The sequence below is a fragment of the Phascolarctos cinereus genome, unplaced genomic scaffold (genome assembly GCF_003287225.1).
Source record: "Phascolarctos cinereus isolate Bilbo 61053 unplaced genomic scaffold, phaCin_HiC Scaffold_5;HRSCAF=322, whole genome shotgun sequence".
Taxonomy (NCBI): domain Eukaryota; kingdom Metazoa; phylum Chordata; class Mammalia; order Diprotodontia; family Phascolarctidae; genus Phascolarctos; species Phascolarctos cinereus.
Window position 1 is genome coordinate 460920167 of NW_027555958.1, and position 25132 is coordinate 460945298.

General features: G+C 38.1%; 1 protein-coding gene across 2 annotated transcripts in view; it reads right to left on the reverse strand.

The window, feature by feature from the left end:
• The window catches only part of LOC110212942 (cytochrome P450 2J2-like), a 36587-nt gene that overhangs the window by 4541 nt on the left and 6914 nt on the right, over nucleotides 1-25132 (reverse strand). The window contains exons 3-8 of one of the 2 annotated variants that reach the window (XM_020993115.2): nucleotides 19240-19389; nucleotides 17039-17199; nucleotides 15033-15209; nucleotides 7557-7692; nucleotides 4156-4343; nucleotides 1097-1235 (exon numbers count right to left, since the gene is read on the reverse strand). In XM_020993115.2, coding sequence (XP_020848774.1) covers nucleotides 1097-1235; nucleotides 4156-4343; nucleotides 7557-7692; nucleotides 15033-15209; nucleotides 17039-17199; nucleotides 19240-19389 — 951 coding nt within the window. The remainder of the gene's footprint in view (nucleotides 1-1096; nucleotides 1236-4155; nucleotides 4344-7556; nucleotides 7693-15032; nucleotides 15210-17038; nucleotides 17200-19239; nucleotides 19390-25132) is intronic. The other variant, XM_020993116.2, reaches the window with a different exon arrangement.

Consider the following 25132-nt stretch of genomic DNA (forward strand, 5'->3'; position numbering starts at 1 on the left):
CTCCTCCTCCTGCCCATTAGAGCCCCCAACTTCATTCAAGACTCAGCTCAGAGGCTGTCTCCAATTGTAAGGGCTTTTTCCTTACTGAAATTCTTTGTATTTACTTAGGATCAGATTATTACAGATTTGGGAGTATAGGGGACCTTCTGGGCCACCTACCCCAATCCCCTCACTTCTTAGAGATGAAAGAAACAGGCCCAAAGAGGGTGTGAGTCACTGCAAGTCACACAACTAAGGAGAGGCATAATTAAAACTCAGATCCTCTGGCTTGGAATTCCTGGGATTTTTGGGTCATGGCTTCAGAGCTGGAAGGAACCTCATTGGTCATCAAGTCCAATCCCTTCATTTGATAGATAAGGAAACTGAGGCCCAGGAAGTTTAAGTAAGGTCCCTCAAGGATACCCAAGAGGAGAGTACCAGAGCTTGTGGGTGGTGGGTACTTCTAGGGGAATTCTGGGGTCTAGAAAAGAGCCTGTAAAACCATCAGGCAAAACTGGACCTGAGGATGAAACTTTCCTCACTTCAACCAACTTCCTGTTCTCTAAAAATGCAAACCAGCCCTCACTGTCTGGTTAGGTGGTCAGAGTCAGACATCTGCCAGGCCCTTTGCACAGTAGCTGTAGGTATTGCTTTCACATGGTTGCAGGGGCTCTTGTGGTGAATAAAATGCAAAGGCACTCAAGAGATTTGCTGAGCCCATCCCACCTTGGCATCCAGGAGGCATCATGGACAGAGTGCAGGGACCTGGGGGTGATTTCATCTGGGATAAGTCAAAACTGTGTGACTGTGGGCAGATCACTTAACCTCCCTGAGTTTTAGCTTCTTCATCTGTAAAAAAGACAGTGATACTACCTACCTCATTGGGTGATGTGAAACTCCAAAGGGATGTTATCTGTTTTGTAGTATTTAAAAAGCTATGTAAAGGTCTAGTATTTTAAATTTTGTTGTGATGTATTTTTCCAATCAATGAATATTACTAGTATATGCACCATTGTATAATTGTCGGTTTCAGGAATTAGATTCTACTAAATTTCTTCATGTTAAAAAGATTGGTGCCCCCTAGCCTAAGGCCCCTTTCCTACTGAGTGTGGCTCACCTATGGAGAAAGGCAGGAAGGACTCTCTCTTCTTAAACTGACCATTCTCAAGAAAATGTTCTGGGTTGAAGGTTTCTGGGGTAGCCCACTCATTGGGATCTCTGTGCAACGCAGTTAAGTTTGTCAGCATCAGGGCACCCTGGAAACAAGAGAAAATAACGGAGTCCAAGGAACTTTGAGGCAGAAAATACCTGGCCCACACTCTCCCTTTACAAAAGAGGGAATTGAGGGCCAGGAGGGGCAAAGAATGAGCCAAGGTCACACAGCTCTTTATTAGCCAAGCCCTTTGGCTCAAGACATCTTAGAGCAGGGGTTCCCAACCTGTTTAGGGTCATAGACTGCTTTGAAAGGCTGGCAGAGCCTTTGGACCCGTTCTCAGAGTCATGTTTTAAAATTAATCCAATAAAACACATAGGATTACAAAGGAAACAGAGTATTTGCAAATGCTACCATCATGATCTAAAGAAAGCTAAATAAAATATTGAGTTCATGGATGTGAAGTTAAGAACCCTGGCCCTAGAGAGTCATAAATTTGGGATTGGAAGGGATTGCAGATGTCATATGGTCCTTCTCTCTCATTTTACAGATGAGTAAACTAAGACATGGAAAGGTAGACTGGCTCAAGTTCCCCCAGGTAGCCTCAGGAAGGGGAGATGGACCCAAACTGCCCTATTCTAAACTGCCACTTTGGGGCAAGGTTGGTGCCCAACAGCCCTGGGTGATTTGTCTTCCACTTGGCCTCTGCTCCATCAGGGACCACATCCTACCCAATGCCTACTTCTTAATTAGGTGGTAAATGAGTAAGCTTCCCAGATAGCAATGTGCCTTATATTCCTTCAGAAGTCTTGTAAGGAATGATGATTAGAAATGGTAGATACCATGAAAAAATAATGGAACCAGAGATGAGAGCCCATTCAGACTCTTTGATACAGTTATGCGAAAATAAATGATTATAGATTTAGGGCTGGAAGCCTTCTCATTTTTACTTGTGAGGAAACTGAGGTGAAGTGAGTTGTCCAGGGTTACACAGGAAGCATCTGAGGCTGGATTTGAACCCAGGTCTTCCTGCCTCCAGTTCTAGCTCTCAATCCACTGGGTTTAGTTGGTTTGTAACCTCCAGCTTCCTCCTGTCTAACTATAAAGATACAGCTGGGTGTGTTTAGATAACCTAGTTCAGAAGGAGCTGTCCTCTTAGGAGGAGCTGAGATGGTTAGGCAAAGCTGGGAGCAGAGAAGAGGGCAGTGAAGTAGGTGTTCCCAGGCCTTCTTGTATTCTGTTTGTATGAGTGAGCAGGGGTGGCCTTATCTCTAGGCCTGGAGATCCTAGAACAAACATGACCTTCAGACTACATCTTGGGAGTAATCTCTGCTTTCTTGAATGGATGAAATCATTGTGTTTCACCATGGAGGGACCTACAGACCATCCCCATCATTTACCTCCACAAAGGGGTTAAGTGACTTTCCCAGGGTCACAGGCTTCAGTATTTGAACACTGGACTTCCAAACTCCAAGTTCAATACTCTCCCCACTATTCCAATTTGTCTCTCTGCCTCCATACTTAAATGACATCTTCTTCCTTAGCACTTAAGCCCAACTCAATCCACTTCACTAAAGTGTTCCCTTTCTTCTTCTCTCTTTGGACTCTCTAAGTCCTTTCCATCCATCATTCACAGCCCAGCTTGCTTACCTCCTCTTCTGTGAAGCTATCCTTGATCACTTCATCCTATCATGAGCTCTCCCTTTTCCTGACTCTTCCATCACCTATACCACCTATATCCCTCACTAACAAGCTGTGTGACCCTGGGCTAGTCACTGCCCCTCTGCCTGTCTCAGTTTTCTCATCTGTAAAATGGGAGTGATAACAGCATCTCCCTTCCAAGGTTGTTGTGAGGATTAAGTGAGATATTTCTAAAGTTCTTTGTAAACCTGAAAGTGAAAAAGAAATTGTACCTATTTCTCTGCTCATTTTGTGCTCTGTATTCCTCACAGGGTCTTACACACAGTTATCAACTCAGTAGAAAAAAAAAGAAATGAAATTTAGGCCAGAAAACCTAAGTTTAAAGTTCAGCAGCAATGAGTACAATGAATGGCCCATAGTAGGTGCTTAAGAAAGGTTTGTTGATATGAAGGGAAATTCTTTGGAGTGATGGAACTCTATGAAATTGGGAGTTGTTAAAATGATTGTTAATCATGATTTCCGTTTAGGCTCCAGGGCCTAAAGTGACTTCTTTGTAAGGTGGAGCCTGGATTAGAGCCTGAGCCCCAGGAAAGGGTGTTGATTGAGCTGTCCTGGCCAGGTCCCAGGAGTGCAGTCCAGGGGATGGGGGATGCAAATAACTCCTTCAGAATTCTGTGCTTGGTGTCTGAGTCTCTTTACCCACTGTGGCTGAGAAACCATTGCTGTCTGAGCAAATGTGATTTCTTTAGGACTGAAGAAATTGGGGATGGTCCACACTACACCCATTATGCTCATATGACTGTAGAGTCCGGAAAAGTTGGAAGGACATTTAATGATCATCTAGGCAAACCCTCTTATATTTCAAATGAATAAGCTGAGGCCCAGAGATCTGTCATTCATAGGGATGTCACACAAAGGGAAACTAAGTGGACATAAGTAACTTAAACAAACGATTAAAACTAGATTTGAAGCCCAGTCCGTCTGCCTCCAAATACAGTGCTTTTTTTCCTCATCCAACTGTAAGAATAAATTATTTTAAGATTCTAGTGCAATGCTACTTCATTTTCTTTTGTTTGTATTTTTTTTTTTTGTGAGGCAACTGGGATTAAGTGACATGCGCAGGGTCACACAGCTAGGAAGTGTTATGTGTTTGAGGCTGCATTTGAATTCAGATCCTCCTGACTCCAGGACTTGTGCGCTATCTACTGCACCACCTAGCTGTCTCCAAACTACATATATTTTAAAGCCCAAGGTCATGGACCCTTGACCAAGAACGTTTGTTCTACAATCTATGCTTTTTGTTTCACCTTCTTCTACCCTGTCCCCCAGGGCATATGGAAGCTGGGGAGCCCCTTCACGTTCATGGGAGAAAAACCATTTACCTTTGGCACATAATATCCTGCCACTGTGGTATCAACTGTGGCCACCCTGGGCACATTGAAAGGAACAATATTACCCATTCTCTGAACTTCATGAATGGCTGCATTAGTGTAGGGCATATTCTCCTTATCAGCCATGGTGGGCTGCCTCGCCTGGCCAACCACCTGGTCAATCTCAGCTTGTATTTTGCCTGGAAAGAAAAGATAGAGTGTTTTGGGTTTTTTTTGGTAGTTTTTTTTTTGGAGGGGGGGTTAGGCCACAGGGTTATGTGACTTGCCTAGGGTCATACAACTATTAAGCGATATGTGCCTCAGGCAAGATTTGAACTCAAGTCCTCCTAAATCCAGGGCCAGTGCTCCATCCACTGCACCAACCAGCTGCCCCATAATAGAGTTTTTTGAGACCCAAATAAGAGCTCACATATATAGAGTGCTTTAAAGTTTGTGAAACATTTTACAAATATTATCTCATTTGATCCTCATAACAGTGCCAGGAGGACAGTGAGATTATTATCCTAATTTTATAGAGTAAAATGAGGCAGACGCAATTTAAGTGACTTACTCAGAGACACACATCTAGGTAGATTTGAACTCAGGGCTTTCTTTCCCCTCCCATCCAGTTTTTTCTGACCTTGTGGGAAAACTACAGCCACACTTGTGGTTGGATGAAATTTGGGCTTGACCTCCACCAAAGGTGCTAATCCCCATGGCTTAGAAATGTGGAGACTTGACTGATTAATGGCCAATAATGAACTGATTGAGGAGTCAAGAGATTGGCAGTCAAGGACAGCAGAGGGAGAGGTGGAATATCTATAGATTGAGATCAGATAAGGGAATTTCAAAATTCATGAATTCAGTAAGTGGTATACTTGTGGTTAATGGCCAGATCACCCATTTAGAATAGGTTATAACTGTAATATGTCTGAATATATAAAATGTAAGTAATACATGATATAATAATTATAACATATAATGTATAATAATATGTAATATCAATATGTTAGAGTAGCTTATAACTAAGTTAATGCTTATTGACAATGTGATTCTTCGCATCAGTGTGATTCTTATTCCATTTCCCATCATTCTGTCATGTTTGTTGTAGAAGCAGGAGCTGACTGCAGAGGGCTGAGGGTCATTTTGTATCATTCTTTGTATCAAGAGATGCTATGGCCTTGGAATTCAGCTCCCAGTGTTCAGCCTCCTGGGATGACCTGCTTGGTACTTAGCTAATCTGGGCTTCAGGATATATGTCCCAAATGTTGGGACTATGCTCTATGCCTTTCAGTTCCCTTCAGCAAATACTTATTAAGTGCATACTATGTGTTAGGCACTGTGCTAAGCCCTAGTGATAAAAGGGAGTGCCCTCAAGGAACTTTTGTTTCCACCATAGTGGACTCTGCTAAAGCTGTCCATTCCACTGACATAGACTTTGAGATCCAGGGTCACTTTGACAACACAGGAAGGCATCAGAGGAGGACTTTGTAGAGGCTTTTCTTACCTCAAGTCCAAATTTGGCATCCTGCAACTTCTACCCATTGCAAAGACTTCTACCCACAAGGGCCAAATGGAATAAGCTGAATCCCTCTTTTATGTAAAAGCCCTTCAAATACGTGAAGGCCGCCATCATATCTCACTTAAGTCTATGCTATTTTTGAATGAAAGTGAAGAACCAGAGAACTATTTTCTGCTGATTTTCTCCTACTTATTCTCTCTGTATCTCTTTTGTCCATAGCTGTTCACATGTCATCATAGTCTAATGGTGGACGATGAGAACAGGCCCTATTTCGTTGTTGTTGTTGTTGTGTTGCCTTTTTTTGTATTCCTAATACTTAGGGGGTAGGGTGGAGGTGAGGGGCATCTCTAGTCGTCCTGATTTGTATCTTGCCACTGGACCCAGATGGTTGGGGAGGAAAAAGTTAGACTGGCTACTTTTCACAGCCCGGCCTCACTAAAATCCAATTCACTTGCGAGTCATGGCATCATCTTCTTGATGCCATGTTCTTCTTCAAGAAGGAAGGCCTAACAACAACAATAATACTTGGTACTGTGTGTAGCACATGGTAGGTGCTTAATAAACATTCATTAACAGACTGAAATGCGTTCCTCAAAGTCTAATGACTACTTAGATGGGAAGCCTGGACTAGAGAACAAACTTCTGACTCTTAATTAAATTTTCTGTCACCCCCAGATCCTTGCAAAGAGGGAAGCATTGCTTCATTCTTTGTACTTTGTACTTGTATTTCCAGTACCTGACACACAGTAGGCACATAAGTGCTTGATTTTATTTCCATGATGCTAATTAGGTGCTAAGAATGCTGCTTTGGAGTATTGCCTCAAATAGGTAAAAGGGATATTCCATTCTGGGTAGTACTTTAAGTGGAACCTCAATATGTCTAGTCCAGGTGTTTCCAAATGCAGATCTGTGGTTTTCTCCAGGCAGTTATTGCTAGGGATCTGCAAATCCATATTTGGTCCATGAATCCTCATTCTGATCTTTAACATAAGGAACATATGAGACGTATCACAGTATACTAGACACAGAAAGAGAACTTTTGATCCTACTTTTCAGAACATGAATCTCTTGAGGGAGAAGCAAATGGGAGTCCCTGGAGATGAACCTTGGGCTTGGAATCAGGATAATCAGCATTTAATCTCACCTCAGAATCTTTCTACCTGTGAGGCCCCGAGGAAATCATGTAATTTCTCTTAGCCTCAGGTTCCACATCTGTAAAATGAAGGGGTTTGGACTTTATCTCCTCTAAGATACCTTTCAATTCTAAATCTAAAGACCTTAAGACCTTCTGTAGACTGCATTAATAATGTACCTTTCACTTAAGTATTTCTATTTTCAAATCTGGAGATTTTTCATATGTAATAAGATACAAATACATTTTGAAATATTACTTTTTGTCATCACATATCTTTTCTAAAAAAAAGTTATAGTACACTAAAATAATAATTAATAATATTAAAACAATATCTGGTATTTATATGACACTTTAAGGCTTCCAAAGCACTTTATGTTTGTCAACTTGTTTGATCCTCATCAAGACCCTATGAGGTAAGGGATATTATTCTCCCCATTTTACCGATGAAGACTCAGAGGCTGATAGAAGTTATGTGGTTAGCTTAGAATCACATGGTTAGTAAGTACCTGAGGCAGGATTTGAACTTGCATCTTCCTGAATCCAAATTCTATATTCTACTGCCCTAGCCCACAACTACCATCCTCATATAGGGAGCTGAAAGAAATGATGTTAGAAAGGGTTCCACATGACTATGAAAACAATTATTGTACTATTCCAAAGAGAATTTTAAAAAAAGTGATGTATGTAAAGTGCTTGGTAAAGTATCAAACTCTCCATAAATGGGATGGGGTGCATAGTCTGGGACCATTACTGTACCTTGGATCTCTGGATAAAGGGCCATATATAGCAGTGCCCATCTTAGAGTGGTCGAAGTTGTCTCTGTTCCAGCAAAGAAGAGGTCCAGGGTACAGAAGACTAAATTTTCTTCATTAAAACTAGAATGGATGTTATCCTTAAATGAAAAAGTCAAGGATTAGTTGGTTAATCTAAAAAAAAAATTATGCTGTCTCCAAGCATGAGGAGCTGCACCCTCAATGAAGCCTTGGGAAGGTCAAGGTAGCAGATCCTGGGCTTCCCTTTAACACCCAAGAATACAGTAACTGCTCCTAAGATTGAGAGCTCCTATTTCTATTTTTTTCCCTGTGAAATATTATTTTTTCCAATTATATGTAAAGACCATTTTAATATTCTCTTTTTAATATAAAATTTTGAGCTCCAAATTTTCTCCCTTTTTGCTTTCCTTCTCCCTCACTAAGATGGTAAGCAATTTGATATAGGTTATATATGTACATTCATGTACAACACATTTCTGTATTAATCATATTGTGAAAGAAGAAACAAGAAAAGGAAGAAAACCATGACATAGAGATAAAGAAATTGAAAATAGTATGCTTTCATATGCATTCATATTTCATCAGTTCTTTCTCTGGATGTGAAACATTTTCCATCATGAGTCTTTTGGACTTGTCTTGTATCATTGAATTGCTGTGAAAAGCTAAGTCAATCAGCATTGCTGATACTATGTATGATGTTCTCCTGGTTTTGCTCACTTCACTTTGCATCAATGCATGTAAGTCTTTCCAGGCTTTTCTGAAATCCACCTGCTTGTCATTTCTTATAGCACAATAGATATCCATTACCTTCATATACCATAATTTGTTTAGCCATTTCCCAGCTGAGGAGCATCCCTTCAATTTCCAATTCTTTGCTACCATAAAAAGAGCTGCTACAAATATTTTTGTACATGTCCATCCTTTCCCCTTCCACTTTTTTTATGATCTCTTTGTGATATAGACCTACTAGTGGTATTGCTGGATCAAAGGGTATGCACAAATTGATAGCCTTTGGGCATAGTTCCAAATTGCTCTTGAGAATGGCTAGATCAGTTCACAACTCCACCAACAATCCATCAGTGTCTCAGTTTCCCCCCAACCTCTAAGGCATTTATTGTTTGCTTTTTCTTTCATATTAGCTAATATGATAGGTGTGATGTAATATCTTAGAGTTGTTTTAATTTGCATTTCTCTAACCAATACTGATTTAGTGTACTTTTTCATATGACTATAGATAGCTTTGATTTCTTCATCTGAAGCCTGCTTATTCATATCTTTGACCATTCATCAATTAGAAAATGACTTGTATTCTTATCAATTTTTCTCAGTTCTCTAAATGTTTGAGCAATGAGGCCTGTATCAGAGACACTGACTGTAATGATTGTTTCCCAGCTTTCTGTTTTCCTTCTAATCTTGGTTGCATCAGTCTTCTTTCTGCAAAACCTTTTAAATTTAATATAATCAAAGTAATCAATTTTATATGTCATAATGCTCTCTATCTCTTGTTTTGTCATAAAGTCTTCCCTTCTCTATAGATCTGACAGGTAAGCTATTCCTTGGTCTTCTCATTTGCTTATGGTATCATCTTTTTGTCTAAACCATGTACTCATTTTGACCATATCTGGGTATACAGTGTAAGATGTTGGCTATACCTAGTTTTTGTTTTCAAGTTTTTCCAGAAATTTTTGTCAAATAGTGAGTTCTTATCCCAGAAGCTAATTTGATGATTGGTGCTTTATAATATAGTTTGAAATATGGTATGTCTAGGCCACCTTCCTTTGCGTTTTTTTTTTCATTAATTCCCTTGATATTCTTTGACCTTTTATTTTTCCAGATGAATTTAGTTGTCATTTTTTCTAGTTCTATAATTTTTTTCAGCAGTTTGGTATGGTACTGAATAAGTTAATTACTTTAGGCAGAATTGTCATTTTTTACTATACTGACTTGGCTTATACATGGGCAGTTAATAACTTCCCAAATGTTTAGATCTGATTTTATTTGTATGAAAAGTCTTTTATAATATGTGTTCATAGAATTCCTTGGTTTGTTTTTTCAAGTAGACTTCCAAGTAATTTATTATTGTCTACAGTTATTTTAAATGAGATTTCTCTTTCTACCTATTACTGTTGTTTGTTGTTGGTAATATGTAGAAATGTTGATGGTCTATGTGGGTTTATTGTATATCCTGCAAATTTGACATTTTGTTAATTATTCCAAGAGGTTTTTTCAGGTGATTCTCTAGAGTTCTTTCCGTATATCTGCATCATATCTGCAGAGTGAGTTTTGTTTCTTCATTGCCTATTTTAATTGGTTAATCTTTTTTTTTCCCCTCTTATTGCTAAAGCTAACATTTCTAATACAATATTTAATAAGAGTGGTAATAATGGGCATCTTGTTTCACCCCTGATCATATTGGGAAAGGTTTTAGATCATTCTCACTATAGATAATGCTTGTTGATGATTTTGGATAAATACTACTTATCATTTTAAAGAAAGCTCCATTTATTTGTATGCTTTTTATGTTTTTACAGGTGTGAGTATTGGATTATTTCAAAAGCTTTTTCTACTTCTACTGAAATAATTTTATGATTTCTGTTCTTTTTTAATTGACATGGTCAATTATGCTGATAGTTATCCTGACATTGAATCAGTCTACCTGGTAATAGTGTATGATCTCTGTGCTAAATTGGTATAATCTCCTGGCTAGGATTTTACCTAAAATTTTTGCATTAATATTCATTGGCCTATAGTTTTCTTTCTCTGTTTTGGCTCTTCCTGGTATCAGCACCATATTTGTGTCATGAAAGGAAGTTGATAGGACTTCACGTATTTTCCTGAATAGTTTATATGGTATTGCAATTAATTGTCCTTCACTTTTTCTTTGGTACAATTTACTTGGAAATTCATCTGGACCTCATTTCTTTTTGTTTTTAGGGAATTCATTGATTGTTCAATTTCTTTTTCAAAGTGAGGTTATTTAAGAATTATATTTCATCTTCTTTTAATCTAGAAAATTTTATTTTTGTAAATATTTGTGTATTTCATTGAGATTGTCAGATTTATTGACATACAATTAGGTGAAATAGCTCACAATTATTGCTTTAATTTGCTTATCATTGGTGATAAATTTACACTTTTCATTTTTGATACTGGTAATTTGGTTTTCTTCTTTCTTTCTTTTTTTTAAATCAAATCAACCAATGGTTCATTTATCTTCTTTTTCATAATTCCAGCTCTTAGTTTTATTTATTAGTTTTGTTACTTTCAATTTTATTAATCTCTTCTTTGATTTTCTGGATTTTCAGTTTGGTGTTATGTGGGGATTTCAAATTTACTCTTTGTCTAGCTTTTTTAGTTGTATGCCTAGTTCATAGATCTTTAAGCAATTAGAGATATAAATTCTCTCCTAAGTACTTCCTTGGTTGTATTCCATAAATTTTGGTGTGTTGTCTCATTGTCATCATTTCTTTTTTGAAATTGATGATTGTTTCTATGATTTGTTCTTCGACCCACCTATTCTTTAAAATTAGATTATTTAGTTTCCAATTAATTTTTAATCTATCTTTCCATGACCCTTTAAAATATGTTATTTTTTATGGCATCACATTCTGAAAAGGATGCATTTAATATTTCTACTTTTCTGCATTTGATTATGAGACTTTTTGCCCAGACATATGGTCAATTTTTGTGTAGATGCTGTGTACAGCTGAGAAAAAAAAACATGCATTATTTTCTATCCCCATTCAGTTTTCTTCAGAAATCTATTAAGTTTAACTTTTCTAAAGTTCTATTCACCTAATTAACTTCTTTCTTGGTTAGATATTTCTAGTACTGACAGGGAAAAGTTGAGGTCCTCCATTACTATAGTTTTATCATCTGTTTAATTTTACAACTTAATTTCTCATTTAAAATATTAGATGTGATACCATTTGGTACACACTTTTTAGCACTGATATTACTTCATTTTCTATGGTACCTTTTTTTTTTAGCAAGATGTTGTTTGCTTCCTTGTCTCTTTAATTTGATCTATTTTTTGCTTTTGCTTTGTCTCAGATCATGATTGCTACTCCTATTTTTTTTAAAATTCTGCTGAAGAATATATTCTTCAGCCTTTTATATTTACTGTGTGTGTGTGTGTGTGTGTGTGTGTGTGTGTGTGTGTGTGTGTATGCTTCAGATGTATTTCTTATAAATAACATTGTAGGATTTTGGTTTTTAATCCATTTTGTTCTTCTACTTCTGTTGTATGGGAAAGTTCATCCTATTTCCTTTCACAGTTATGATTACTAACTGTATATTTTCTTCCATCCTATTTTCCTCAAGCTTATACTTTTCTTTCCCTCTCCTTTCACCCTTTCCTTCATCAATATGTTTTTCTTCTGCCCACCATTTTCCTCAATTGGACCCCCTTCTATCAGTACTGCCTTTTATTTTTCCACTCCCCTCCTATACGGTAAGATAGATTTTTATTCCCATCCGAGTGTATATATCATCCCCTCTTTGAGCAAAATCAGATAAGAGTAAGGTTCAAACAATGTCCCCCCCGTTCCTATATTCCCTCTACTGTAATCAATCTTTTGCACCTTTTCATGTGATGTTATTTGCCCCATTCTGCCTCTCTTCCTTCTTCTCCTAGTGCAATCCTCTTTTTTACCCCTTAAGTTTTTTTTTTAATACCACCTTATCAAAGTCAACTTACCCCCACACACTCTGTCTATATATCCTCCTTCTGACTGCTTTATAGTGATACAGTTCTTAAGAGTTACAAGTATCATCTTCCCTTGTAGGGATGTAAACCATTTAACTTTATTGAATAACTTTTCTTTTCTTTCTTATCTTTTCATGCTTTTCTTGAATCCTGTATTTGAAAATCAAACTCTCTGTTTTGCTCTGGTCTTTTCATCAGGAATGTTTGAAAGTCCCCTCTTTCACTGAATGTCCTTTTTTTTTCTTTTGAAAGATTAGGCTCAGTTTTGCTGGGAAGTTGATTCTTTGTTGTAATACAAGTTCCTTTACATTCCAGAATATCATATCCCAAGCCCTCTGATCTTTTACTGTAGAAGCTGCTAAATGCTGTGTAATGCTGACTGTGACTCTTTGATAATTGAATTGTTTATTCACATCAGTGTTTTGACATTGTTGTCCTCTTCTGAGTTTGATTTTTGATCTTCCCTGTCATCATTGTAGCTTTCTATGGTCAGATTATTTGTTTTGCTTCTTTCCAGCCTATTTTGTACTATTTAAAGTTGAGCTCTACTCCTGGATCACAGGAGGTACTGTCCCAACCTTCTCATGCTGGAGGATGGGGGCCTGGTTGTTGGCTGGCTGTGGGGGCTTGTGTGTTGAACAGGGGTTCCAGGGCTGTCATCTTTCCTGCTGTGCTGGAATCACCCACCCTATTAATATCTGTTGCACCTGACTTCAGCTCACTTGTGGCATCCTGACTACAGGGCTCACAGCTTGTCTGCTGTGCTACTAAACTGCTGAGCTGGGTTGCTGAACTGTGCTGGGTCTAGGCTTGCCCTTACACTACCTGCACTGTACTGTTCTCCCATTTTACCCAAGTGAGGCAGGGCTGTCCTGTAGTCTTTCTAAGTTATTTTGGCCTGGAAAGTTGTTTAAATCTTTCCTTTTGTGGATTCTGTCAATCAAGAATTAATTTTGTTGCTTGATATAAATGTACTTCCAGGGAAACTTGGGAAAGCTTAGGTAACTTCCTTCTTTTTCTCCACCATCTTGATTCCAGTTGTGAGAGCTCCTATTTCTGATGGGTCGGGAGGCTTACTGTGAGTACTTTTCCCACCAAACCCATGCAGGTAGATGGGATCTTTGTTTTACATGTGAGAAAACTGAAGCTCAGAAACGATGGGCTAATTGCCTAGAGTCACAGGGCTAATAAATGACAGAACTGGCCATGAATCCTGTCCCCTGACCAAAATCTATTAATCTTTGCTACATCATGCCACTGCTCAGCCCTGTGTGGAATTACCTCCCACCCACTTTCCAACACACCCTCCAGGGCCACACATAAAAAAGAATGGGCATGGAGGTCAGCTTTTTAGAAAATGAGTGTGAAGTTAAGGAATTTTTTTTTCATCATCTAACCACGATTTGTGCTGGGTAGAGGTGCCTAGTGTGCTAGAATTATAGAAGTTTGTATTGAATTTGCATCTATATTTGTTTGTATTGAATTCTTTCTCATTTTCCTCCTCTTTCTCTGTTTTCTTCTCCTTTACTCTCTTCTCCTCCTTCGCTTTCTTTTTTTCATTCTCTTTCTCATCCTTTCTCCTTCCCCTCCTCTTCCACCTCTTTTCCTTTCTCTTTCTCTTCCTTCTCCTTATTATCATTCTTATTACTTTTATTTTCCCTCTACTAAAGAACTATCTATATGCCTGTTAGTAGCTGCTGATATTTCTTCTTCTGGCAAGAATAAAGCTGGCTGTAAAATGGAGAATAACAATAGCTGGTATTTTAATATGGCGCCTGCCATGTGCCAAACACTGTGAGAAGGGTTTTACAAATAGGTTTCATTTATGCCCAGGTAAACTGGGATGATCATTTCGTGATGTGGAAGTCAAATTGAGGGCCAGCGCTCTTGAACTGTACAGGACATAATCACGAAATCATGAAGTTGGAAAGGAACTTCAATAGTGTCAAGCTCAAAATGAAATGGGGCCACTGAACCATGTGTCAGGATCTCTGAGGACTACATATTGACTTACATTATCTATGTTCTAATGCATATTTATTCATTTTATTAATGTGTCCAAATTACATTTTGATGTGATTCTACAGTAATCAGGAGTCACATCCCCAATGCTGTCCACATGTTTGACTGCTACACAAATTCCCAACGGTGGTTATATTTTGGTTGTGTATATAAGATTGATAATTTAATTTGTTTGTATAGTATTGTAAAGTTTACAAAGGATATACACACAATAGATCTGGATAGGATAAGGTGTAGATGGAATGTCTTAATGTCACAGATGATAAAAATGAGGTACAGAGAAATGAATTCACAGGGATGAAATATCAGGGTCAAGACTTAATCTCAATCAAAGTAGATTCTAATGAAAAACACATTGAAATTGGAGACAGAAAGAGCTGGGTTCAAATCCAGCCTCAGACTCCTAATAGCTGTGTGACTGGGGAAAATCAGTTAGCCTGTCTAAGCCTCAGTTTCCCTCTTATAAAATCAGAGAGTGGAACTCAATGAGCCCTATGGCACTTTCCAGTTATAAATAAAAATGATTAGCTTTCCACTAGCAAGCTCCATTACATGTAGTTTTTACCACCCAGGGTTGTCATTGAGGAAAGATATTTGCATTGTGAAGCAGATATAAAGTTTGGAATATTTTAACACACTTATTCCGCCAACTCTGCACTTTTTCTTTTCTTTTTTGTTTTTTTTTGGTTTTAAACATACAATGAAAATTTTCTGTATTTTTTTAATTACCTTGGACAACTCCTTCAGGTAAGCATCAATGAAGTCCAGGGTCTCCTCTGGGTTCAGGTCTTCCTTGTGTTGTTTGATCACATATTTTACAAAAGACTCTAGCTTTTTCCATTCTCTAAAGAACTTCTGGTGAACTCCTGGCAGGAATTTCATTATCCAAGGAAACATATTGTAGAGCTAAATATTATGAAAGGGGGTAGAGGGAGGAGAGATGAGTGCCAGCTCCTGTTAGGCTACCCTGTGTCTCTCTCTTCCTCACTCTGAGTCAGGCCAGGGTTCGTGACCATTTCTTTGTGCGTCATGGAATTTACCATAATTCCATATCTAACCACTACTGAAGTCTATCCGACCTGTAACCATTGTTTATCTTCCTATACTGTTGCTCTCCTAACACCCAGGCTGGCATCCAACCATCTTTGTCTCATACTCCAGCCCCTTGGCCATGTGCTTATGCACCTAATAACTCTTTCAAGATGTCACCGATCTAGGCAACCTCACAACCTTCAAAGAAGAAAGGGAGTAATTCTTCCTGGGGTAATTGATCGACTTGGGTCTGTATTTCCCTGTTAGTCACACAGAATTCTTTTCTCTTGAATTTCCATTTTGTTCCCTTGAGGAAATGAGACCCGATATGATTCATGCTCTCTCTTCATTTTCTTCCTGAGGAGTTAAGTGAAATCATGAGCCAGTGGTTCATGATGCCAGATGGAGTGCTACAGCAAGTCTCAGGAAGACCTGAGTTAGAATTCTGCCTCAGACATTTATTAGCTGTAGGAGAAGTCATTAATTTCTCTCAGCCTCACTTTTCTTATTTGTAAAATGGGGATAATAATATCAACTCTCTTAAAGGGTCATTGTGAGTATCTAAGTAAATCAGTCAATCAGCAAGCATTTAATATATACTTAGTTTGTGCCAGGCACTGTGGTAAGTATTGGGCATACAGAGAAAAGGGTGAAATGCCAATCTCTGTCTCTGAGTAGCTCACATTACAATGGGAGAGACACCAGTACATGCAATATATGTGCAGAGTAGTGGAAAGGTGCTGTCAGAGGGGAGGGCACTAGCAGCTGGAGGGAGTGGGAAAGACATCCTGCAGTAGAAGGTGCCATTTGATCTGGTACTTGAAGGAATCCAAGAGGTGGAGGTGAGGAGGGAGAGTATTCCAGGAATGAGGGACAGCCAGTGCAAAGGCACTGAGGCAGGAGATAATATATGTTTATAAATCATAAATTTAAGCCCTTAAAGTATCTGTGTCACTGTGATTGTGTCTATTTTATCTTTATCTTGCATTCTGTTTCTCTAGCTGTCTGTTTCTTTTCTCTATCTCTGAATATCCCTCCCTTCCCCATTTCCTGCTTGCTCTCTCTCTCTCTCTCTCTCTCTCTCTCTCTCTCTCTCTCTCTCTCTCTCTCTCTCTCTCTCTCTGCCTGTCTCCTAGCTCCCCTGCAGATGTGAGGATTAATTTCCTGGTTTATCTCAAACTCAGTCCTCCTGGCTTCCAATGCAGCCAATACCAAAACTTTATCCATTGTATTTATTTATTTACATATACCCTCACTTGAGGGCATGTTGTCTCCTCCAAAAGAATACAAACCACCTAATGTCAGGGACTCTCATTTTTCTCATTGTATATTCATCCCCAAGCACAGTACTTGGCACACAGTAGGTGCTTAATAAATGCTTGTTAATTGATAACCTTGGTAAAGATCTTCGAAAAACTTAAAAACTGTATATACATGTATTTCCTGTTATTTGAAGATCACGGTGTTCTGGCAAAGCTTTGGTCTTCCAGGCATGTTCTTTCATGTCATTGTCTATAAAAATCTTTTTTTGTTCCTTTCCTCTCTTTAGTGACTTTTACTGCCTAGAGGAACTCATGCACAAGCTGAATCAGCTCCTGCCCATGCTTACAGCCATGCTTCTTTTCATGTTTCTTTTCCTGTGGAGGAAGTACAGGCCAAACTGAGGCTGAGCCCACCCTGTCCAGCAAGGGATGGTCTGTTACCTGACACTCCCATCTGGCTTCAAGCACTGTGACTTCATCCAAACTTTTTAGCAACTCCCGAAACCAAGAATCATGGTACTCAAAACGATGCCCAAAAGTTATGGAGCAAATGATATTGGAAACAGCATTGTTGATCTGAAAGTGGGGGTCAAAGGGCTGTGCTGTTGAGTAGAAGAGAAAGGGGACAGATCACTTTTCATTTAACTAGTGTTCTTTAAAGGAACCCAGCAGAGCTTTCTACCTTTTTATGTTAAATCGTTTTTTCCTCACCTCCCCCCTCTTCCCCTTCCTGCTTTGTCATTATTGTCCATAACCAGTGACTGCTTAAATAGATGTGAGGAAGAAAGAAAAGAATTGCCCACTTTTTTTTTTTAACATTTAACCAAGACTTGGGATTTAATTGGCAGATTTTATTGCAACATTGGTTACCTGTGGCTTTGGGCAAATTACTTTATCTTTCTTTGCCTCCATTATATTTATCAATAAAATGAAGGGGTTGGATTAGATGACCTCTGAAGGCCTTTCAAGCCTCTATCTATGATTTTCTATCTTATGTATCATATGCATAGGTTGATAAAGGTGTGCCCATCTGTGTAATGCTCATGGGCATATGTGTGCATAGGTATCCAAAGATTTATGTTTGCATATACTAATACCCATAACTATATATATCTGTGGGCTCCTTGAATGCAAATGAGTAGTAGAGCTGGAATTACAAATGAATGTCCTGAAATGAAAGGAAAAGATATGAAAAAGTGAATAATGAAGGTAGGAAGTATAAGGTACTGTGTAAAGTACTGGACCTGGCGCCAGGAAGATACTGACTACCTCAGATATTTACTAGCTTGGTGACCTTAGTTCTAGTGTCTTCGTACTGTTGACTATTTCCAGTTTCTCTTGTTTTTTAGAGTGTTTGTACATAGTTGTTTGCATTTTGTCTACCTGTTTAGACTAAGAACTCTTTAAGGACAGAGACTCTCTTTTTTCCTTTCTTTATATACCTAGGATTTAGCACAGTGCTTGGAATATGGTAGGTATTTGCTAAATATTCATTGACTGCGAGAATGACTTTGGACAAGTCATTGGACTGCCCCACTCCTCAGTTTTCTCATCTGCAGAATGGGAGGGAGATTTGGATTGATGGGCTCCAAGGTTCATTCTTATCCTAATCCTATGATAATAAGAGGAAGCAGCAGAATAAGAAGAGAAAGAAAGTGGAGAAGGATGGGAGAAGGAAAAAGAAGCAGCATAGAAGTAGGAAGAAGAGTAGAAGAATGAATGTCTACAATAACCAAATTGTGAATAGAAAGATAATTTGGATAAGATTAAGACCTTGGATCAATGCAATACCAATCACAATTCCAGAGTATCAGCAATTGCACCTGCTACCCACCTCCTGACAGAGAGATTATGGACTTTGGTTACACAATGACACATATGTTTCTGGGCATGGGCAATGTTAGCATTAATTTTTTTTTGCTTGACTATGTGTATTTGTTACTAGGGTTTTGTTTTTCCAAGTAAGAGGAAGAAAAAGAAGGAAAGAAAATAAATGATTAATTAAAAAAATCCAAATTCTAAAAAATGAAGATGACAATATGTATACATATGTGTGTATATGTGAGTGTGTGTGTGTGTGTGTGTGTGTGTGTGTGTGTTCTAATGAGTAGAAATAGGAGAGCAATGTGGAAGAGACAAGAAGAAAGATAAGAATGAGAGGGAAGATGCTGAAAAGAAATAGATGATTCAATGAGTAGAAAATAAGAAGGATGATTAGGAAGAAGAAAGAATTAGAGAAGAGCAGCATGAGAAAACAGAGGCAGGGGTGTGTGTACATGCATGTGTGTAGGGAGTTCCTAGACTAGCCAGCCAAGGCAGGACTCTGTGTGTGGGATTTGAAGAATTATGGCATGTAGGTCCTATGTGTTGATGGCAGAAAATAATTATAATGGCATTCAAGAGAAGGGACCATCAAGGGATTCCCTTCTTTGCTTATTGCCTCATTTATTCCTAGAGGACAATGTTAGGTCTTTGAAGACCTTCTGAGGGACTGGAGGGTAGGGCATTTTGTCTGTTTCTAATCTAGGGATGACCTCCTTCTCCTGCTCCTTCCATCCACAGTTACAGATTTTTAATGATCATTTGAATTAAAAAGGACAACCAGAAGCAATTGAAAATACCTCTGCCTGACCATTGCTCACCTTTTTCTTCCCTGATAGCTTCAATGAGATACCTGGCCTCCTCTTGAATGCGATCTTCCAAGGTCTTCTTTCCCAAACCAAAGTTCCTCAGAGTCATTAAGGCAAATCGTCTTTGCTGTCTCCATTCTTGGCCAATAGACATTATTAAGCCTGGGTGATAATAACAATTATATCAATATTTCAAAAGATCTATACTTTCGCTGATGTGGGTATTCTCTCTACCAGCAATTGAATTCAATTGAACAAGCATTTAAAAAACAAAAAAACAAAACCAAAAACAAACAAACCAAAAAAAAAAACCCTATTATGTGCCAAACACTGTGATGGGTATGCAGATAGTAAGGGTTAGACATTTCCTGCTCCAAGGCATTTAGACACAGATTGGGGAAATAACACTTAAAGTTTGATTGTAGGGTATATGGAAATACCTGGAAGTCCTAAAGACAAAGCAGAGAGAGATGTCAAAGCTCAGAGGTCTGCAGGGTCTATAAGTAGGTCTTGTTCCTTAGGGTACATAAGTATGAGCTTCTGATTTCCTCAGTCAGAGATGCCTGCTGGATGAGTTTCTGCTTTGGAGAAGACAGCTATGGATGAGGGAAGAGCCCAAGTCCTAATCCTGATGGCCAGATTCACTTTGAGCAGCCTAAGTCATCTGATGAGTCCCTTATTAATTTCTTCCATGTCACAGTCCAGAAAGGGCAGTGATGCCTTGACCCATGGGTACTGGATATCCCACAAGCAGATTTATTGTCCCCCCTCCTCCTACACTCGATGTCATCTGGAACTGATAAAGCCCCTCCACCTTGTTGACAGTGCAGTATTAAACAGTCAACTCCATTTCTCTGTACCCAAGAATAGGTGTGGGTAGAAGAATGAGCTTGGGATATTCCTTTTCCAATAAGTATGTTGCTATGAAGAACTTGGGAACTGAGCTCTAGAGAGAGAAAAGAAATTACCCATCATCACATAGGTGGAGCATGACAGAGCTGATATCAAAAATGAGACCCTGAGCCTCACCAGTCTGTGACCTTTCCATTACTTCTTGCTGTCTCATAAGAGTTTCCTTTGTAAAATAAGACTGGCCTCTTACGCACATCCCATGAAGGCCCTACTTTCAGACCTGGAAGGCCTTTTGGAGTACAGTAGCCACCACACTTTTTTAGCATCCCAGACCTGGGCGTCTGGACTGAGACATCTTCACCTTCTTGCCTCAAAGGCAGAATGTCTCCTTGTTGACCTGATTTGTGAATGGTTTATCTTACCATGTCACCAGAGCTCTATTTCATCAGTGTATTAAAAAAAAATCAAATAACAGAGAGGGTTTATAAGAGTGAAAAGGTTATAACCAATAAAAAAAAATATGGTGGTATTCTTGACACAACACAAAAAAGGAAAGAAGCAGAGAGATGTGTTTTGGCCAAGAGAATCATGGAAACTCTCACTGGTTGCAAATTTAATATTATACAATTTGATAGGTTCATCCCAATAACAAGCAGTAAGTCATAAATTATTGTTAAGATAAGAAGAGTGAAGAGGAGAGAGTAGAAAGTTAACAGTATTGTGTTGATGGTGTCATGTGGAAGAAAGATTTGCTTTTCTCTGCTTGGCCCCCCAGGGCAAAACTAGGAGCAATCAGTGAAAGATGTAAGTAGGAGAACTGAATTTGGAGGGAAGGACAAACTTCTGACCAGTTAGAATTGCCCTAGAGTGCCATGGGCTTCTTTGAAAGGTGGTGGGCTCCCCATCCTTGGAGGTCTTCAAGTAGAGTCTGGATGACCATTTCTTAGGAATGTTGAGATGGGATTCCAATTCAGGTCCAGCCAATCTTGGGCTGGTGCAAAGATCCTTTATGCCTGTGAGATTCCGTAATTCTTGCAAATGTCAAAATATGCATCCTGAGCTCTTTCACTCATTCATTCAACAAGCATTTATTTGTGACTGAAGATGCACAAAGCCCTGCATTAAGTGATGATAGAGATACAGGCAGTGTTAGACTGGCTGACCTCTAATTGAAATTACATTTCCATCTTGTTGGGAAGGCAAGCCAGAAACTCCTCCATAAATGCATAAATATCAGTCCACAAACCTTTATTATTATGTCTTAGGGACCGTACTAAGAAATGGCATGGATCAGTATCATAAATTAATACATAAGTTCAAGGCTGGCACAAAATTCCTTGATATCAGACACAGGAGAATGTATTATTGACAAGGGAAAACTTCATGAAGGTGTAACTATGTGAACTGGTTCTTACAGATGTCAAGAGTCTAACAGGTGGGGAAGGAGAATATTACAAATGAAGGGCTAGCATGGAGTAAAGATGTAGTTCATAAGCTAGAGCATTGTCTTAGAGTTAAGAAGCCCTGGATTTCAATTTTGACTCTGATATTTTAGAGCTCTAACCTTCAATAACCTCATTTGTAAAATGAATGTTGGGGTTGGTCTGGGTAGCCTCCAAGTTGCCTTCCAGCTCTAAATCAGTGATTCTGTGACTGAGCTGGGGGTGGTATTCAGAGGGAGGCATTTGGGAAACAGTGCCTTTATTAGTTTGGCTAAAGGGGGAATAGATACAAACATGATATGTCACACATAAAGATGGAAAGATTGACTGACTGGCCATCAATGTTGTGGTAAAGAATCATGGACCCCTCAGAGTGTCCAAACTAGAAGGATTCAATCTGATAGGACCTAACTCCAATTAGTCCCTTACTATGCTGGCCAATCCTCTGCCCTTAATGACTCCCTATCAAAATCTTTAGAGTGAATTTTCCAAACCTTGGTATTCTCTCCTTCACTACCAAGCCAAACTTAGGGCACATGTCTAAACCTCCTACTTCTAGAAGAAGATGTTCTCCCATGGGTTTCAGTTCCATGCCTTCATTCCATTAACTCAATGGCAAAATCAATTTCCCCCCCTCCCCTCAGAAATAAAAGAATAGCTATCACTAATACATGCTAACTTCTTCATCTTTATTCCCATCTACTCCTACCACTTCTCCCCAGTCACCTCCTATAACTTGTCCCTCTAAGACTTTAACCTATATAAAAAAAATAGAGAAATAAAATAAAATTGTGAAAATAAATTTGACCAAGCAGGGAAAAAAGAGATCCAAAATCTAAAGGAAGAAACTAACTCCTTAAAAACAGAATCTAAAGACATTAAAAGACAGGAAGAAAAAATAAATCTAGAAAAAATAGAAGAGAATCTGAAACATTTCATCAGAAAAACACTTAACCTGCAGAACAGATTGAGGAGAGACAATGTAAGAATTGTCCATCTACCTGAAAGCTACGATAGAAAAAAAAATCAGGATATAATATCACAAGAAATTGTTAAGGAAAATTGCTTTGAAGTTCTAGAAAAAGAAGGTAAAGTAGAAATTGAAAGAATCCACTGATCACCACATGAAAGAGAAGCCAAGAAGAAATCTTATGGGAATGCCATAGCCAAGTTTCATAATTCCCAGGTAAAGAGGAAATATTTCAAGCATCAAGAAAGGAAAAATACTACAGAATTGCAATCAGTATTTTACAAGACCTAGCAATCGCTACACTAAAAAATAAAATAGATAAAAATTGGTTAATATGATTTAAAAGAAAGATGAATATACTACTCACGAAGTTGGAATTAAAGCAATTATAAGGAGATGCTTTGCTGAATTATATGCTGTTGACTTTAATAATTTAAGTGAAATGGAAGAATATTTACAAAAATATAAATTGCCTAGGTTAGCAGAAGAGGAAATAGAATATCTAAATAGAACTATTTTAGAAAAAGTAACTGAAAAGGCCATACATGAGCTTCCAAAAAGAAAAGCACCAGGACCACTTGCATTTACAAGTGAATTGTATCAAATATTTAAAGATCAACAAATTCCAATAATAAATAAATTATTTGGAATGATGGATAAAGAAAGTATTCTACCAAACTCCTTTTCTGAAACAAATATGATACTGGTACCTAAACCAGAAAGAATAAAAAGAGAAAAAGCAAATGATAGACCCATTTCATTAATATATATGGATGCAAAAATTCTAAATAAAATTCTGATTAAAAGGTTACATTAACATATTACAAAAATTATACATTATGATCAAGTGGGATTGATGCCAGGAATGCAGGGATGTTTTAACACAAGGAAAACTATTAACACAATTGTTTAAATCAATAATAAAAGTAAAAAAAAATCATATGATTATATCAACAGATGCAGTGAAAGCTCTCGAGAAATAATTCTTGCTGAACAACTTGATAGAACATTCATTGCTATTAAAAACATTTGAATGTGCTACTATAAATTGATTTTTAATTGATTTAAAAATTATATGAAACCACCACCAAACATTATTCATAATGGAAATAAACTAAAGGCCTTCCCAGTAAGATCATGTGTGAAAGTAGAATGTCTAGTGTCACCATTATTATTCAGTGTTGTATGGGAAATCCTCACGATAGCAATGAGAAGAAAAAGAAATGGGAGGAATCAGAATGGAGAATGAGGTAATAAAACCACTTCTTTTTGCAGATGATATGAGGACATACCTGGAAAATCCCAAAGAGTCAATTAAAAAGTTAGATGAAATAATTAATGATTTTAGCAAAGTAGTGAGATTTAAAGTAAATCCACATTAATTCTCAACCTTCCTATATATCACAAACAAGACTCTGTGAGAGAGATAGTAAAAAATAACCTATTTTAAATAACTCTAGCCCAGGCCACACCTCTACTTGGTCATTGTTTAGGCCCTGATTGGCTCAGAGTGAATATAAATAGCAATTGTTTCTGTTTTGGATAGAAACCCTGAGGGTCTTCCCCTCCCATATTGTTCTGTAAAGAGGTCATTCTTAGCCTCATTTCTTACCTCTCCTTAATCACTGAATCAACTGAGACCTGTTAATGACTTTAGCTTAAAAAGGCCAATGTCTCCCACAGCATCCATGGCCACCTTAAGTTTTCCTGATCTATGTCTCACCACTGGACCCAGATGGCTTTGGAAGAGAAAAACTCTGGTTTAGGCTGGTGACTTTGAATTGCACTCCCTCATTTAAATCCAATTCACTTGCATGTCAAGGCATCACCTCCCTGATGTCATGACCCTCTTCAAGAATGAAGGAGAAACAACAATAGACAGTATAAAATATATGGGAGTCCACCTGCCAAAAAACCCTGGAAATATATAAACAAAATTATTTTTAAAAAAACCCCTTTTTTATTTTAAAAAAAATCTTTAAAATTTTATTAATTTCTTTTGATTTATCAGCAATCACATCTATACGCTTTTGAGTTTAAAGTTTTTCTCCCCCTTCCTCCCCACCACTCTCCCCAAGATGGCACACAATCTAATAAAGGCTATACATTTACATTCCTATTAAACATATTTTCACATTGTGATATTGCAAGTAAAAGCTAAAATCAATGGGAGGAACCATCAGAAAGAGGAAACAAAACTCAACAGAGGAGGATAAAAAATAGCAATTCAACTTCCATAGTTCTTTCTTTGGATGTGGATAGCATTTTCAATCAAGAGGCTTCTGGAGGTGTCTTAGATCCTTGCATTGCTGAGAAGGGTTAAATTTATCAATATTAGTCATCCCACAACATGGCTGTTATTGTATACAGCATTCTCTTGGTTCTGCTCACTTCACTCAGCATCAGACCATACAAATCTTTCCAGGTTTTTCTGAAGTCAGCCTGTTCATCATTTCTTATAGTACAATAGTATTCCATTACATTCATATACCACAACTTGCTCAGCCATTCTCCAATTGATGGGCATCCTCTCAATTTCCAATTCTTTGCCACCACAAAAAAAGCTGCTGTGAATATTTTTCTACATATGAGTCCTTTTCCCATTTGTATGATCTCTTTGGGATATAGCCCTAGAAGTGCT